Here is a 15,947-nt window from a genome sequence, read left to right on the forward strand (position 1 = left end):
TGTAAGCTCTTCTGAGCAGGGACCGTCCTTAGTTATTAATTTGTACAGCGCTGCGTAACCCTAGTAGCGCTCTAGAAATGTTAAGTAATAGTAGTAGTAGAACTGAGATCGGTGGTGATGAATCACGATGGACTTGTTACTTAGTTGACAAGGTGAGTAGCCATGTGATGGGGTGTTTCATAACATTTTAAGGGCCCTGTTTACTAAGACACACTAGCATTTTTAGCGTGCGCTAAATGCTAGAGATACTATGGGTGTCTTTAGCGTTTAGCATGTGCTAAAAATGCTAGCGCACCCTTAATGCTGCTTAGTAAACATGGCCCTATGTGTAGTTCAGGATATTACTACTCCGATTTAAGATTGCCAATTTATGCGTTGTGAATAAACAAAGCTGCAGCCTCCTGTTTACTCCCAATTTGTGTGTTATTGAATTATTTTAAGTAGGGTTGGGGCTGTTGGCCTGCATATTTTGGAAGGGGTAAAATTGCGTTAAATAAGGAATGAAAATGGTAAAGAGAAGGGGGGTGGGGGTGATAAGTATGTTGCTGGTAAGGTAGTCCCAACTTCAAAACCAAGCCTGATGCAAAGGTCTCTTTTCCTAGGACATCTTGGTAGCTCTGTAATTTATTATTGTATTCACAGTCACTAATTTCAGCTAGTAGCCACATATAGTGCAGGTCTCCTCCCTCTACCTGTGGCCACCCACGGGTCACATGATTGCAAGACAGAATTCCTTGCTAGAGAACAGTAAACACAAAACATGCACAGCTGCAATCTGACCGAAAGAGGGTTTTTTTTTTTTTACATAGGCATTCCAGGAAGTAATGTAAACTAAATTAAGCTCTAATTCATGTGGGACAGCGAGAAAGCGATCGCGTGAAACAGGTAGATTATTCCTTGGGTTGAAGAGTGAGTCCTCGTCTAGGCGGCGAGGAAAAGGGAAAGGGGCTGTGATGATTGTTGCCTGGCAGAGCCGGGGGATGGGTGAGATTGCCCTGTTCTTATTACTTCTCAATGGCCGGATGTTGATGACAGGTGGCTCCTCTGCAGAACTGAAGGTCGAACTCCAGCAGGCAGGAGCCCAGCTCAACCCGCAGTTCCTCTCTGTAACCATCGATGCCAGTCTGGCTTCAGATCCCAAATACATGACCTTCCTAGGGTGAGTGCCTACCTTTCCCTCGGATTAGTCACAGTCATTCAGTGCTATCACGTTACCTTAACACGGGGTCAAAAGAGAGGCTATTTCACTCTGCATGATAGTTTTTGAGTTACAACAGGGTTTTTTTCTTGCCCACGTCTAGCTCAAAAGCTTGAAATTTTAAACCTAAACTGCACCACCAGTGTATTTAACCCAAAGCAAATATACTTGGTAGTTTAAAGGTTCTATTTGTGCAGTTTTTACCTTATGAGGTTAGCTAACAAAACCTTTTGACCCACAGGAGAGGGAGGTGGAGGCATATTTTCAAAGCACTTAAAACTTACAAAATATAGTTATGTAGTGACTTACAATAAAAGTTTTCTTTGGTGCAGAAGCTTCCTAGTTTATTGCAAAGACTGCTAGTGGTGACTTCAGAGTTCTTAGAAAACCTTGGTTAAGAGAATCATTTTGGGACCACTTAGAATCTAAAGTTTGATAAACTATAATCAAGAAAGGGGGAAATTATCAACTTAGGCTATTGTGGGGGGTTATTTTTCACACAGGATCTGGTTGCATAAAATGGGTCACTGTGCTAAAATAGCTAAATAACTAAAAGAGCAGGTTGGGGAGGCGGGGCTAGTACTGGGCAGACTTCTGTGGTCTGTGCCTTGAAAATGGCAGATACAAATCAAGGTCAGGTATACACATAAAGTAGCACATATGAGTTTATCTTGGGCAGACTGGATGGACCGTGCAGGTCTTTTTCTGCTGTCATCTACTATGTTACTATGTAACCCGACTTAACAGTAACCCATGTTGATAACTCCCCCCCTCCCTAAAGACATTTATGCCTTATCCATTAAGCTAAAATGAAAATTGTATTTGAATCTTTTTAATATCTTTGCAGGGCTGGTGCAAGAACCTCAGGTGCCCTAGGTGAACCTTCATTCTTGTGCCATCTCTTCCTACCCACGCCCTTACCTCCACCACTGCCGCAGCATGTGCCCAGGAGTCATGGCAGCATCGATGGCCATGAAAGAGAACAGAAGCTGGCAGTGAGCTTCTGAACTCCTGTGGACTATGCTCTGAATGGCCAGCTACATAAGAACAGAACATAAGAGTAGCCATACTGGGTCAGACCAATGGTCCATCTAGCCCAGTATCCTGTTTTCCAAACAGTGGTCAAGCCAGGTCACAAGTACCTGGCAGAAACCCAAATCGTGGCAACACTCCATACTACAACTCCCAGGGTAAGCAGTTGCTTCCCATGTCTGTCTCAATAGCAGACTATGGACTTTTCCTCCAGGAATTTGTCCAAACCTTTTTTAAACCCAGATATGCTAACTGCTGTTACCACATCCTCCGGCAAAAAGTTCCAGAGCTTAACTATTCGTTAAGTGAATAAATATTTCCTCCTATTTGTTTTAAAAGTATTTCCATGTAACTTCCTCGAGTGTCCCCTAGTCTTTGTACTTTTGGAAAGAGTAAAAAATCGATTTACTTCTACTCATTCTACACCACTCAGGATTTTGTAGACCTCAATCATATCTCCCCCTCATCTGTCTCTTTTCCAACATGAAGAGCCCTAAGCTCTTTAGCCTTTCCGCATATGAAAGGAGTTCCATCCCCTCTATCATTTTGGTCGCTCTTCTTTGAACCTTTTCTAATTCCACTATATCTTTTTTGAGATACGGCGACCAGAACTGAATGCAATACTCATGTTGCAGACACACCATGGAGCAATACAAAGGCATTATAGTGTTTTCGGTCTTATTCACCATCCCTTTCCTAATAATTCCTAGCACCCTATTTGCTTTTTTGGCCGCCGCCGCATACTGAGCAGACGATTTCAGTGTATTATCTATTATTTATTACATTTGTACCCCATGCTTTCCCACACGTAGCAGGCTCAATGTGGCTTACATAGTAACAGAGTTACAAAGTCTTTAAGAAGATTATACAAATTGTAGTAAACGTAATAATAAAGGGGTAAACTGATGAGTAAATTGAGCATAGGAGGGATTGAGTATAGAAGGAAATGAACATTAGGAGGTAGGCGTAGGGAGGATGGAAAAGATAGGGGGTGGCATATGGGTATGGGAGACGTTGATTAATATATATGCCCCGAATGTAGGGCAGGGGGGATTTTTTGGTTCTGTGAGGGAGGATCTTTCTCATTTTGTTGCTGGAGAGGTAGTTCTTGGTGGAGACTTCAATTTAACACCAGCTGCCTTAGACCATTTCAAAGGGGATGGGGGACTGCTCTAGCTCACAGAGAGAGCGAAAGATACATACCTGTAGCAGGTATTCTCCGAGGACAGCAGGCTGACCGTTCTCACCGATAGGCGACACCTGACGGCAGCCCCAAGACCGGAGACCTCCCCAGCAACAAAGCCCGCCAGCCCTCGCACGCACATGTGCGCACCGCTCATGCGCGCACCGCTCATGCGCGACCGCCCCCTGCCCGCAGCGCGAGCGTGCCCCTCAGTCAGATAGAAAGCAAAGACAAGGGAAGACACAACTCCAAAGGGGAGGTGGATGGGTTTGTGAGAACAATCAGCCTACTGTCCTCGGAGAATACCTGCTACAGGTATGTATCTTTCACTTTCTCCGAGGACAAGCAGGCTGCTTGTTCTCACTGATGGGGTACAATGACACCCAGATCTTTTTCTTGAGTGCTGACTCCCAAGGTGGACCCGAGCATTAAGTAACTATCAGGCTTATTTTTGAAAGAGAAGGACACCCATCTTTCGACACAAATCGGAAGATGGGCGTCCTTCTCACAGGGTCGCCCAAATCAGCATAATCAAAAGCCGATTTTGGGCGCCCCCAACTGCTTTCCATCAGGGGGCCAACCAAAATTCCCAGGGGTGTGTCAGAGGCATAGCGAAGGCGGGACTTGGGCGTGCCTAACACATGGACATCCTTGACTCATAATGGAAAAAAAAGGGCGTCCTTGACGAGCACTTGGCCGACTTTACCTGGTCCTGTTTTTCTTACGACCAAGCCACAAAAAGGTGCCTGAACTGACCAGATGACCACTGGAAGGAATCGGGGATGACATCCCCTTACTCCCCAAGAGGTCACTAACCCCCTCCCACCCTAAAAAAAATCTTTAAAAATATGTCGTGCCAGCCTCAAATGTCATACTCAGGTCCATCGCAGCAGTATGCAGGTCCCTGGAGCAGTTTTAGTGGGTACTGCAGTGCACTTCAGGCAGGCAGATCCAGGCCCATCCCCCCCTACCTGTTACACTTGTGGTGGTAAATGTGAGCCCTTCAAAACCCAAAAGAAACCCACTGTACCCACATCTAGGTGCCCCCCTTCACCTGTAAGGGCTATGGTAGTGGTGTACAGTTGTGGGTAGTGGGTTTTCGGGGAGATTTAGGGGGCTCAGCACACAAGGTAAGGGAGCTATGTACCTGGGAGCTTGGATTTGGTCGTTTCTGAGATGGGCGTCCTTAGTTTCTATTATCACCGAAAATCAGAAATAACCAAGTCTAGGGACGACCATCTCTAAGGATGACCTAAATTTCAAGATTTGGGCGTCCCCGACCGTATTATCGAAACGAAAGATGGACGCCCATCTTATTTTGATAATATGGGTTTCCCCGCCCCTTCGCCAGGACGTTTTGCGAGGACGTCCTCATCAAAACCTGGGCATCCCTTTCGATTATGAACCTCTATGATTCGGATTATTCTTTCCAATGTGCATCACCTTGCATTTGTCCACATTAAATTTCATCTGCCATTTGGACGCCCAATCTTCCAATTTCCTAAGGTCTTCCTGCAATATTACAGAGTCTGCATGTTTTTTTAACAACCTTGAATAGTTTTGTGTCGTCTGCAAATTTGATCACTTCACTCATCGTTCCGATTTCCATAACATTTATAAATATGTTAAATAGTACCGGTCCCAGTACAGATCCTTGTGGCACTCCACTGTTCACCCTCCTCTGTTGAGAGAAATGACCACTTAACCCTACCTCTCCTGCCCTGCCAATTCAGGCATCCTGTTTGCATGGAGGCAGCACCTGGCTGGACATTGTCTGAGGGTGACTGGGCATGTTCAGTGGCACATATTTAGATACTGCTGCTGAAAATGCCTGGCTAACGCCTAAGCTGAAATTGGCTAGATTGTGGGCATTCTGGTGGGGGGGGGGGGGGGGGGAGAGCGGAGTCAGTACTTAGCTGGTTACGTTAACCACATAAATAGGACCACATAAAACGCAGTCCTATCTTTATGTTTCAACAATTTTTATTGATGATTCAGCTAAACAAACAATTACCACCTTCAATATACAATGCAAGGCTACTTTGTAAACTAAGTCATCTAAGTGTAAACAAATCAGTGCTTACATCATCAAGTATATTTAAACCATGACCCCCCGTCCCCCCCACACCCAATCCCATCCCTCCCTCTCTTGTTGTGTTTTAACTATGTTTTAATTAATGTTACTCTTAGAATGTACCTCTTATCCCGTACAGCTAAAAAAAATGCGGGGGGGGGGGGGGGGGGCCCACACGGCCAGCATTTTTACGAATGTGTTTTCTTGTTCTGATTTCCTCTTCCGATTGCAACAAAACATCCCCACCCTGCCCCTCCAGTCCTTAAATAGAGTTCAGAAGCAGACTCCCGGCCCTGTGTGGAAGGGGCTCAACATAAACGCCCCTCACAGCTTGAAATAACTTTAATCGTTTAGGTATATGCTTAGCATATTGACACTCCAAAAGCATCAAGGCATGCAATCTATTTCTCCATGTCCAAAACGATGGTGCTTCATCTCCCACCCAAACCCCTAAAATCACTTTCTTCCCCAAAATTCCTGCTTTCCTAACAAGTAAAGTATATGATCTATTGCGTATATGGAATTCTTCATATTTATCTAACAGCACTGCCACCGGGGAGAATGGTATTTCACAGCCTAACAATCTCCCTGGGTCGTTTGGCATTCCCACAATGAGTGAGAAAAGGAATTCGATCCCTGTTTACATTTCTGACACACTGGTGTCTGTACCGCCCCTATCTTAAATAAGCGATCCTGAACATAGTCCTATCTTTAAGCTGAATATTGCACTTAACCAGCTAAGTTTTATCTGGCCACATATGTCCAGATATTCAATGCCGGCACTCAGACATGGTACGACATTGAATATCTGGGTATAAAACCATTGGCAGTCAACAAAATATTGACCACTACTGCCTGAATATCAACCCCTCAGAATGCAATACACAGGGGTTCAGAGCAGAGGCGTAGCTAGGTGGGTCATCAGGGGAGCAACTGCTCCCCCAAATGGACTCCCACCAGCGTCTATTTTTCACACGACCTGTCGCATGAAAAATAAGAGCCAGCACAATTGGCAGGCTGCTGTTCGCTCCCCCCAATTCCTCAACCTGGTTACGCTTTTGTTTTAAAGGCCCACTGTCCAGCTGCAGCTGATCAAGACTTGTGAGAGGGGGGCAGGGGGCAAGATTCCTTGGGCCTGGCCTCCAAGGGGGGGCCCAGTGCCAGCAAGGCTTTCAGAGGCAGGCAGAAAGTTCTGTTCCCTCGGTCTGTCTCTCTCCTGCTCTTGTGTTGGGACCCAGGTGATTATGTTAACGCAATAACCTGGGTTCCGGCTCACAGGAGCAGGAGAATGACAGACCGAGGGAGGAGTAGATGCTAGGTAAGGGGGGCAGCAAGGGTGGTCCGAATGGGTGGGCATCATTAGCAGCCCGGGTAGGGGGGCAGTGGCCCGAGTGGGAGGGGCAGACAACGGTGACCCGAGTGTGGGGGGGGGGGGGGGGATCTGGTGGCAGCAGCCTGAGTGGGGGGGGGGGGGGCAGCGGCAGTACTTTCTGCCACCCAGCCCCCACCCCCACAAGTTTAGCATTGTAGGCAACTGGCTAGTTTATCCAATGGTAGTATCAACCCCAAGTAATAGTTGAAAGTCAAAATGCAAAAACATCTCCTTCCTTGTACAAACCCCCTTTCAAACAATTACTGCAAAATTTGGGGGACCCCGAAAGGGCACACACATATTTATGCATGTATACCCATGTACAATTCTATAGTACTCAGATCCCATGTGCAAACCATACTTTACATGCAGAAAATGTTTTATAAAATTACTCTCTAAGTGGTAAAGAGGAAAAGAATTTGGATTTAGCTCATGCCCTTCTCAGAATTTCAAGGGAGTTAGGTACAGTAGACAGTTTCCTGAGTCTGGAAGGATAATCTACAAATAGGAGAAAGAACAGTAAAATAATTGAAGTGACAGATTCCTTCCAGAAAGGACAGTAACAGGATGGAAGAGGTAGCAAGGAGCACAGGAAGTTATTGGGGCTGATAATCTGCCTCCTTATCTATGAGTTTGAGGGTTTGCTGCTGCTGTGGTAGCCTGATAAAGACCACAGCTACAGTTTACAATTGTTGACTTGTGAGGAATGTCAGAATCCTTTAAGTGCTTTGCAATCTAATGGAAAAGGGATTCAAGAATGTGGGGAGGTTTTGTTTATTTGTTTGTTTTTCACTTGAAATCAACCATCTGTAGTTCTGAATCTTGAAATAAGTCCTCACAGTTAAAAGCATAGTCATAGCTAACCAATTTGTCCTATTTCATGGTGCTCTCATTCCCAGCTCTCCAAAACTGCGGACTTTAGCTAAAGGTTTGTCTCCTGCCTATCTGAGATTTGGCGGCACCAAAACGGACTTCTTGCTTTTCGATCCAAACACAGAGCCCTCCTTAGAAGAGAAACTGTATTGGGAATCGCAGACCAGTCCAGGTGATAATATATTTGCATGTTATATGTGAAATGTGGACTGTTTAAACATAATCTAGGTTTTTGTGTGGTGGGATAAATAAATTAAGATGCCAGGAATCCTGCTTTATTAATATCATGGTACTTGATATACTGCATTCCATTAAACTTATCAATTCAGTTTACAATATAAAATAAATCAGAACACACAGGCATTATTTATTTATTTATTTATTAGGATTTCTTAACCGCCTGTGTGATGAGATTCACCCAAGGCGGTGTATAGCAGGTACAGTTTAGCATAAAACTAACAGTTTTGTTAACAGCATAGCAATAGTAAAATAACCAAGAAAATCATAAATACAATAAATGAGGTAAACTTGAAAACAGTAAATTGAAACCTAATAATAGAACTACTGTGAAACAGTATCAAAAATATACACATTTAACAGCACTGGAATTCAAATACCAGAGATATAATACAATGTTAGCATAATACTAATGATACACCAGGTGAAAGCTTGGTTCTTCAACCAGGCCTTTAATAGAAGAAGTAACTAAAGTGTTAGTCTCACTCACACACACACACAGAGTGACTCAGGCTGCACATACTGCAGCAGGACATGTTTATCCACTCCTACCCTAGCTGTGCAACTTTCTCTAAATCAGTCACCTACTTTTTAACTCTTCCTACTGTCTTACCTATCTATGTGTTACATCTTTGCTTTATCCTTCACTATCAATTATAATGTTCTATTACATATTGTGTTGACATTGTAAGTAGTATACTCTGCTATACTTCGTATTGTTATTTGAATATTTTTACTGCTGTAAATGCCTATTGCTCATGTTAGATCTATTCTTACTGTACACCACCTTGAGTGAATTCCTTCAAAAAGGCGGTAAATAAATCCTAATAAAAATATATATTATAAAGGCACATGAATGTCTATATGTCTTTATAAAATAGTAGGGGTAAACCGGCAAAAGTCACAGCTATTAAAGCAGCCCCACACGCAGTGTCCATAAAGAGAAGATTCATGGGTGTAATAATTTCATTTACTTTAAATCAATTACAAGTCTCCTGTGTTGTATACTCTGCATTTCATGTACCTCTTCTCATACTGTCACGTTTGGCAAGTCAGCTGACCACATTGTTGTAAAAGGAAACGTAGTGGTGGTGTTTTCCTGCACTACAGAGAGGGGTTGCCTTCCATGCATTGGCTGTGTTTTACGCAATACATTTAACACAGCAGGAAACACAGAGCTGGTGAAATAAAGCCACAGGACCTCACTTGCAACTTTTATTTTTAGGACGGGAAGTCATGTGAATCTCTTCCTCATTACACTGCATGTGGGGCTGCCTTGCTAGCCCTTGCTGAAAAGCAGCACGTCCTGCTTGATTTCCAATGTCACCAGAGAGCAGCTGGGCTGTGAGATGCAGCTTCATCATACATTTGCACACTTAAATCACTGTAAACGTAGTCAGTCATCTTACAGACTGCTGGTATATCTTCTGCTATTAAATGTTTGATAACAAAAACTAAATGGATCTAGAAAAGTACCTTTTAAATGGAATTATATCAGAACTTTAACACATTCATTTTGCAAAAGGAGTTATGTATTTACCGGCAGCCAGTAAGGAAATAATTTTATGAACCATAGGCTTGCATAAAACACTCTTACAAAATTAGGTCCCACCTAAAAGAGCATGTAGTGCAAGCTAGTGCATATTTCTCCAGTGGGCATCTTAGAAGTGGACAATTCAAGCTCCTCTTGTTGACCTATAAGTGCTTTCACTCTGCAGCCCCTCACTACCTCTCCACCCTCATCTCTCCCTACACTCCTTCCCTAGAACTCCGTTCACTAGGCAAATCTCTCCTAATTGCACCCTTCTCCTCCATTGCTAACTCCAGACTCTGTTCCTTCTATCTCGCCGCACCTTATCCCTGGAATAGGCTTCCTGAGCCATTACGTCTAGCTCCATCCCTGGCTGCCTTCAAATCCGAGCTAAAGGCCTACCTGTTTGATGCTGCTTTCGACTCCTGACTTGTAACTTTTATCTTATCCTTATGTAGGGTTAACATTTTTTGTCCTCATAAAAAGAGGACACTTGCCCCGCCCCTTTCGCATATTCACCTCCTCCCCCAATCACCTTGTCTCTCCCCTGTCATCTCCACTCCCCCCCCCCGTCACCTCCCCTCCCCTTACTCTACTATCCTGGTGGTCTAGAGGTACCTCTTCGGGGCAGGAAAGAGCCCCCTCTTTCCTGCCCGGAGCACTGCTGCCAGCTGCCCTGCATCCTGTGGTGAGTCCAGCTCTCGGTGTTTCAAAATGGCCACCGAGAGTTGCAGTCTCACGAGGCTGCGTCAACTCTCGGCGGCCATTTTGAAACGCCGAGAGCCGGACTCACAGACAGTATGCAGGGCAGCTAGCAGCAGCGCTCCAGGCAGGAAAGAGGGGGCTCTTTCCTGCCCCGAAGACGAAGCGGTACCTCTAGACCACCAGGGATAGTAGAGTAAGAGGATGGGAGTCCCGCGCCCACCCCCGCCAGCCAGCCCGTTTGTCCAGAAATCCGGACAAACGGGCAGGCTGGCCAAATCCGTCCGGATGCCCGGACAGGTCCTCAAAAAGAGGACATGTCCGGGTAAATCCGGACGTGTGGTAACCCTATCCTTATGTGTCCTTCTGTCTGTCCTTCCCTTATCCTTTTTGGTCCTGTCAATTTGTCCTGATTTAGATTGTAAGCTCTTTTGAGCAGGGACTGTCTTCTTCATGTTCAATTGTAAAGCGCTGCGTACAACTGGTAGCGCTATAGAAGTGATTTATAGTAGTAGTAGTAGTTTGGGCAGAGTGTGGGCGTAGAGCACATGTTCTGCCCCCATTTGCTTGGAGGTAGGTAAAAGGGTTATATAATAGGACTATAAGTCCCTGTAGTCTTTTAGTTCCCTGTAATAGGCTCTCTCAGAGCACATGTCCAGCTTCCTGTGTCTTATGGGGCTCTTTTTATTGGCTTGTCTTGATCTCTAAGCAGTGCTTTTTTTGTAGAAAAAAAGGTGCCGGTACTCATTGTGGGCGGGGTCACCACACATGGCACCGCCCCTATTACAGCCACACCCACATTAGCCACCCCTTATACCAGCCATAGCGCATATAAACAGACATCATTGAAAATATTATACTAGTATAGGAGAAAAAATAATGTGATTTTTTTTCATTATAAATAATTTCTGTAAGCTGTTACAGCTCCAGTATACCCAGTGCAAAATAAGACAAATTCCAAATACTAAAATGAAAATAAAATGATTTTTTTCTACCTTTGTTGTCTGGTGACTTTGTTTTTCTATCCATATTGGTCCCAGTCTCTGATTCTGCTGCTCTCTATCTGTTCTCTTAACTCCGTTTCCAGGGCTTCCTTTCCATTTATTTCTTTACTTTCCTCCTTTCTTCTTCTTTTGTTGCCCTGCATCCATAAGTAAAAGCTGGGTCCTCCTCCATGGAATTGACTAGAGGAGGTATAACATGGATCCAGCTTTTGCCTATTTTCTCAATCCATGTGCAGTTTTTCTCCTCTCTTCCCTTTCCCTCATCTCCATCCATGCGCATCTTCTTTTTTCTTTCCTCCCCTCCATTCATGTCCAGCACTTCTCCTCTCTCTTTCCCTCCATCCATGTCCAGCATTTCTCATCTCTCTTCCCTCCTCTGTATCCATATAAAGCAATAATTCTCTCTCCCCTCTCCTCCATCCAAGTCAGCATTTCTCCTCTCTCCTAGCCAACTCCTCCATCCATCCATGTCCAGCAATTCTCCTCTATCTCCTGCTCTCCTCTCCATCCATTTCTAGCATTTCTCCTCTCTCCCCTCCATGTCCAGCAATTCTCTCTTCCCTGTCCTCCCCTCCCCGTCCAGCGATTCTCCTCTCTCCCCTCCATGTCCAGAAATTCTCTCTTCCCTGTCCTCCCCTCCCCGTCCAGCGATTCTCCTCTCTCCCCTCCATGTCCAGAAATTCTATCTTCCCTGCCCTCCCCTCCATGTCCAGCAATTCTCTCTCCCCTGCCCTTCCCTCCCATCCCATGTCCAGCAATTCTCTCTTCCCTGCCCTTCCCATGTCCAGCAATTCTCTCTCCCTTGCCCTTCCCTCCCATCCCATTTCCAGCAATTCTCTCTCCCCTGCCCTTCCCTCCCATCCCATTGATTTCCAGCAATTCTCTCTCCCCTGCCCTTCCCATGTCCAGCAATTCTCTCTCCCCTGCCCTTCCCTCCCATCCCATGTCCAGCAATTCTCTCTTCCCTGCCCTTCCCATGTCCAGCAATTCTCTCTCCCTTGCCCTTCCCTCCCATCCCATGTCCAGCAATTCTCTCTCCCCTGCCCTTCCCTCCCATCCCATTGATTTCCAGCAATTCTCTCTCCCCTGCCCTTCCCTCCCATCCCATGTCCAGCAATTCTCTCTCCCCTGCCCTTCCCATGTCCAGCAATTCTCTCTCCCCTGCCCTTCCCTCCCATCCCATTGATTTCCAGCAATTCTCTCTCCCTGCCCTCCCCTCCCATTACTTCCAGCGATTCTCCGCCTCTTTCCTGCCCTCCCATCGACGTGCAGCGATTTTTCCGTCCCTCCCCTGCCCTCACCTCTCCCATATCCAGCGATTCTTCGTCCCTCAGCGTCCTCCTTCACTGCCTGCCAGCCAGCGTCGGACTCAGAAGCGAACGGTGCAGGCAGCGATTGGCTGGCAGCGTCGTAGCTTCCCTCTGCATGTCCCGCCTACAACTTCCTGTTTACGCATAGGCGGGACTTGCAGAGGGAAGCAACGACGCTGCCAGCCAATCGCTGCCTGCACCGTTCGCTTCTGAGTCCGACTGGCTGGCAGGCAGTGAAGGAGGACGCTGAGGGACGAAGAATCGCTGGATATGAGAGAGGTGAGGGCAGGGGAGGGACGGAAAAATCGCTGCACATCGATGGGAGGGCATGAGAGAGGCGGAGAATCGCTGGAAGTAATGGGAGGGGAGGGCAGGGGAGAGAGAATTGCTGGAAATCAATGGGATGGGAGGGAAGGGCAGGGGAGAGAGAATTGCTGGACATGGGAAGGGCAGGGGAGAGAGAATTGCTGGACATGGGATGGGAGGGAAGGGCAGGGGAGAGAGAATTGCTGGAAATCAATGGGATGGGAGGGAAGGGCAGGGGAGAGAGAATTGCTGGACATGGGATGGGAGGGAAGGGCAAGGGAGAGAGAATTGCTGGACATGGGAAGGGCAGGGAAAAGAGAATTGCTGGACATGGGATGGGAGGGAAGGGCAGGGGAGAGAGAATTGCTGGACATGGGAAGGGCAGGGGAGAGAGAATTGCTGGAAATCAATGGGATGGGAGGGAAGGGCAGGGGAGAGAGAATTGCTGGAAATGGGATGGGAGGGAAGGGCAAGGGAGAGAGAATTGCTGGACATGGGAAGGGCAGGGAAGAGAGAATTGCTGGACATGGGATGGGAGGGAAGGGCAGGGGAGAGAGAATTGCTGGACATGGAGGGGAGGGCAGGGAAGATAGAATTTCTGGACATGGAGGGGAGAGAGGAGAATCGCTGGACGGGGAGGGGAGGACAGGGAAGAGAGAATTTCTGGACATGGAGGGGAGAGAGGAGAATCGCTGGACGGGGAGGGAAGGACAGGGAAGAGAGAATTGCTGGACATGGAGGGGAGAGAGGAGAAATGCTAGAAATGGATGGAGAGGAGAGCAGGAGATAGAGGAGAATTGCTGGACATGGATGGATGGAGGAGTTGGCTAGGAGAGAGGAGAAATGCTGACTTGGATGGAGGAGAGGGGAGAGAGAATTATTGCTTTATATGGATGGAGGGGAGGAGGAGAAAAAGGTGCCGGTACGCCGTACCGTTGCGTACCGGCACAAAAAAAGCACTGTCTCTAAGCATACTGGGCAAGTCGCTCCCCCTCCCTCTTCTCTCTCTGTTGGATCTGTGAAAATTAGTCTGCAGCATGTTTCTTCTGTGAATTGAAACTCCCTATGCTGTGTTCTTGCTACATGATCCCTTCAACCCATAGAATAGGCTCCATGTGGTAATGTGATGGCAGGTGTGGTTTTAATCAGGTACAAACTTAATCGTACATACAGGGTTACAAGCAAAAAGGAAAAGAGTTGATTCATAATGTGTCCCCTGTTACTTCACAGGCTTTAGGCCCAGATGCATCAGCCTTTCGTAAAAAAATGTAAAACGTAAAAGTCCTTCACAAATTTTAAAAAACGAAGAATGCACCAAAAAAACAAGTCTTTAATGTTTGGTACGGTATTGTAAAGTACCATGCATTAAAGATACATTAAATTGGTGTAATCCCCGTCGGTAATCGGCCCCTAAAGCATGCGCAGATAAGCTTTATGCTGGCTGCTCTGCGCATGCCACAAACGTCAAAACAAACAAACGAACAAAAAAAAAACCAACACAAACACGTGGCTCCCCGCTTTCCCCTACATACAATATAAAATCTTAACAAACATCAAAAAAGGATTGGGAGGGGGCAAAGGTGCTCATCAGGAGCATCCTGTATGGACGGCCTTGCCCACCCCCCCCCCCCCCCGTCCGAGGTTGCCGCTGCTCCCCGCTTTTCCCTGTATGAAAAAAAACCTCAAAATACAAATCAAACCTTTTGCAGCGCCGGGCCCCCCTCCCTTCCTGTCTCTCTCTTCTCCTCCTCCCACCACTGCTCTGCCTCCCGCCATCCTCCGCCCCATGCCCCGCCCCCCTGAGGTCATCGCCACCGCTCCCCCCTCCTCCTTAGCGGGCCCGCGCAGCGCCTCTCACCTCTGTGTGAAGGCGCTGCACAAGCAGAAAGAACAGCTGATGCCTCCAGTCTTCGCGTCTCTCCTTTCCTCTTGGACCCGCCCTTGTCTGACGTAAGTAACCTACGTCAGATGGGGGCGGGCCCAGGAGGAAAGGAGAGACGCGAAGACTGGAGGCATCAGCTGTTCTTTCTGCCCGTGCAGCGCCTTCACACAGAGGTGAGAGGCGCTGCGCGGGCCGATGAGGAGGAGGGACCGGTGGAGGGGGGAGAGGCACGGGGGCGGAGGATGGCGGGAGGCGGAGCAGTGGTGGGAGAAGGAGAAGAGAGAGACAGGAAGGGAGGGGGGCCCGGCGCTGCAAAAGGTTTGATTTGTATTTTGAGGGTTTTTTTCATACAGGGAGAAGCGGGGAGCAGCAGCGATCGCGGGCGGGGGGGGGGCAAGGTCATCCATACAGGACGCTCCTGATGAGCGCCTTTGCCCCCTCCTGATCCTTTTTTTTTTTTTTTTCAGTTTTAGATTGAAGCAGGAGGAGCGGGGAGAAGCAGCAACCTTGGGCATCAATAAAGGACGCCCCTGACACGCGTTTTCGCCCCCTCACTTTTTTTTGGGTGGTTTTTACATAGAAGATTTTAGTCGGACAGCCCTAATGACAGGTACAGACCTGTCGTTAGCTTTCTGGCAGTTTTACAGTGTTAGGGCAGATGGAAAACTTTAGTGCGTCTCGTTTCAGTAGGGTTTCTACACAATTCGCTCATCTGCATTCTGTTTTCGTTTTCTGCTACTGTCATCGGAAAATGGCCTTTAATGCATGCCACGGTTCAAAAATTCTTTGTTAAAGGGTCGTTAAAGTTTAGTGCATCTGGGCCTTAGTCCAGCTCAAATACAGTCTCTTTATTTCTCTCTGGTTCTTCACATATTACTGTCATCACTCTCTCTTTAGGGTTGGCTCCCAGCCTAGCCCAACACAGTGCCAATTAACACCTTCCTGGGTTCCCTCTGGATATACATCGAATGCAAGTACTTTCTGCATACAATTCCAGGTTATCTCCTACTTTAGTAATCTTCACACACCCACTCTGAAGAGTTAAGCTTGAGCCACAGTGCGTCCTTGATCCTCTCCTCAGGTACTACAGCTGAGCTTAGAAAGGAGTTCTCTGCACTCAGGGCCTCACTATCCTGATCTGCCAGAGAGCTTTTGACCCCAGCCTGGTCTGAGCCCCGCCCTTCTGACTCAGCCTCAGCAGACTAGCGCCACCTGTTGTAAGGTGACTAAGCTGCACCAGTGA

At 46.9% G+C, this 15,947-nt stretch overlaps 1 protein-coding gene across 1 annotated transcript in view; it reads left to right on the forward strand.

Annotated features, from left to right (window-relative positions):
• The first annotated feature begins 779 nt into the window (after positions 1 to 779).
• The window catches only part of LOC115459306 (heparanase-like), a 48,947-nt gene continuing 33,779 nt past the window's right edge, over positions 780 to 15,947 (forward strand). The window contains exons 1-2 of the mRNA XM_030189152.1: positions 780 to 1,159; positions 7,759 to 7,904. Of these exons, the coding sequence (XP_030045012.1) occupies positions 954 to 1,159; positions 7,759 to 7,904 (352 nt within the window). The 5' untranslated portion in view covers positions 780 to 953. The remainder of the gene's footprint in view (positions 1,160 to 7,758; positions 7,905 to 15,947) is intronic.

This window comes from Microcaecilia unicolor, unplaced genomic scaffold, assembly GCF_901765095.1.
Source record: "Microcaecilia unicolor unplaced genomic scaffold, aMicUni1.1, whole genome shotgun sequence".
NCBI lineage: Eukaryota > Metazoa > Chordata > Amphibia > Gymnophiona > Siphonopidae > Microcaecilia > Microcaecilia unicolor.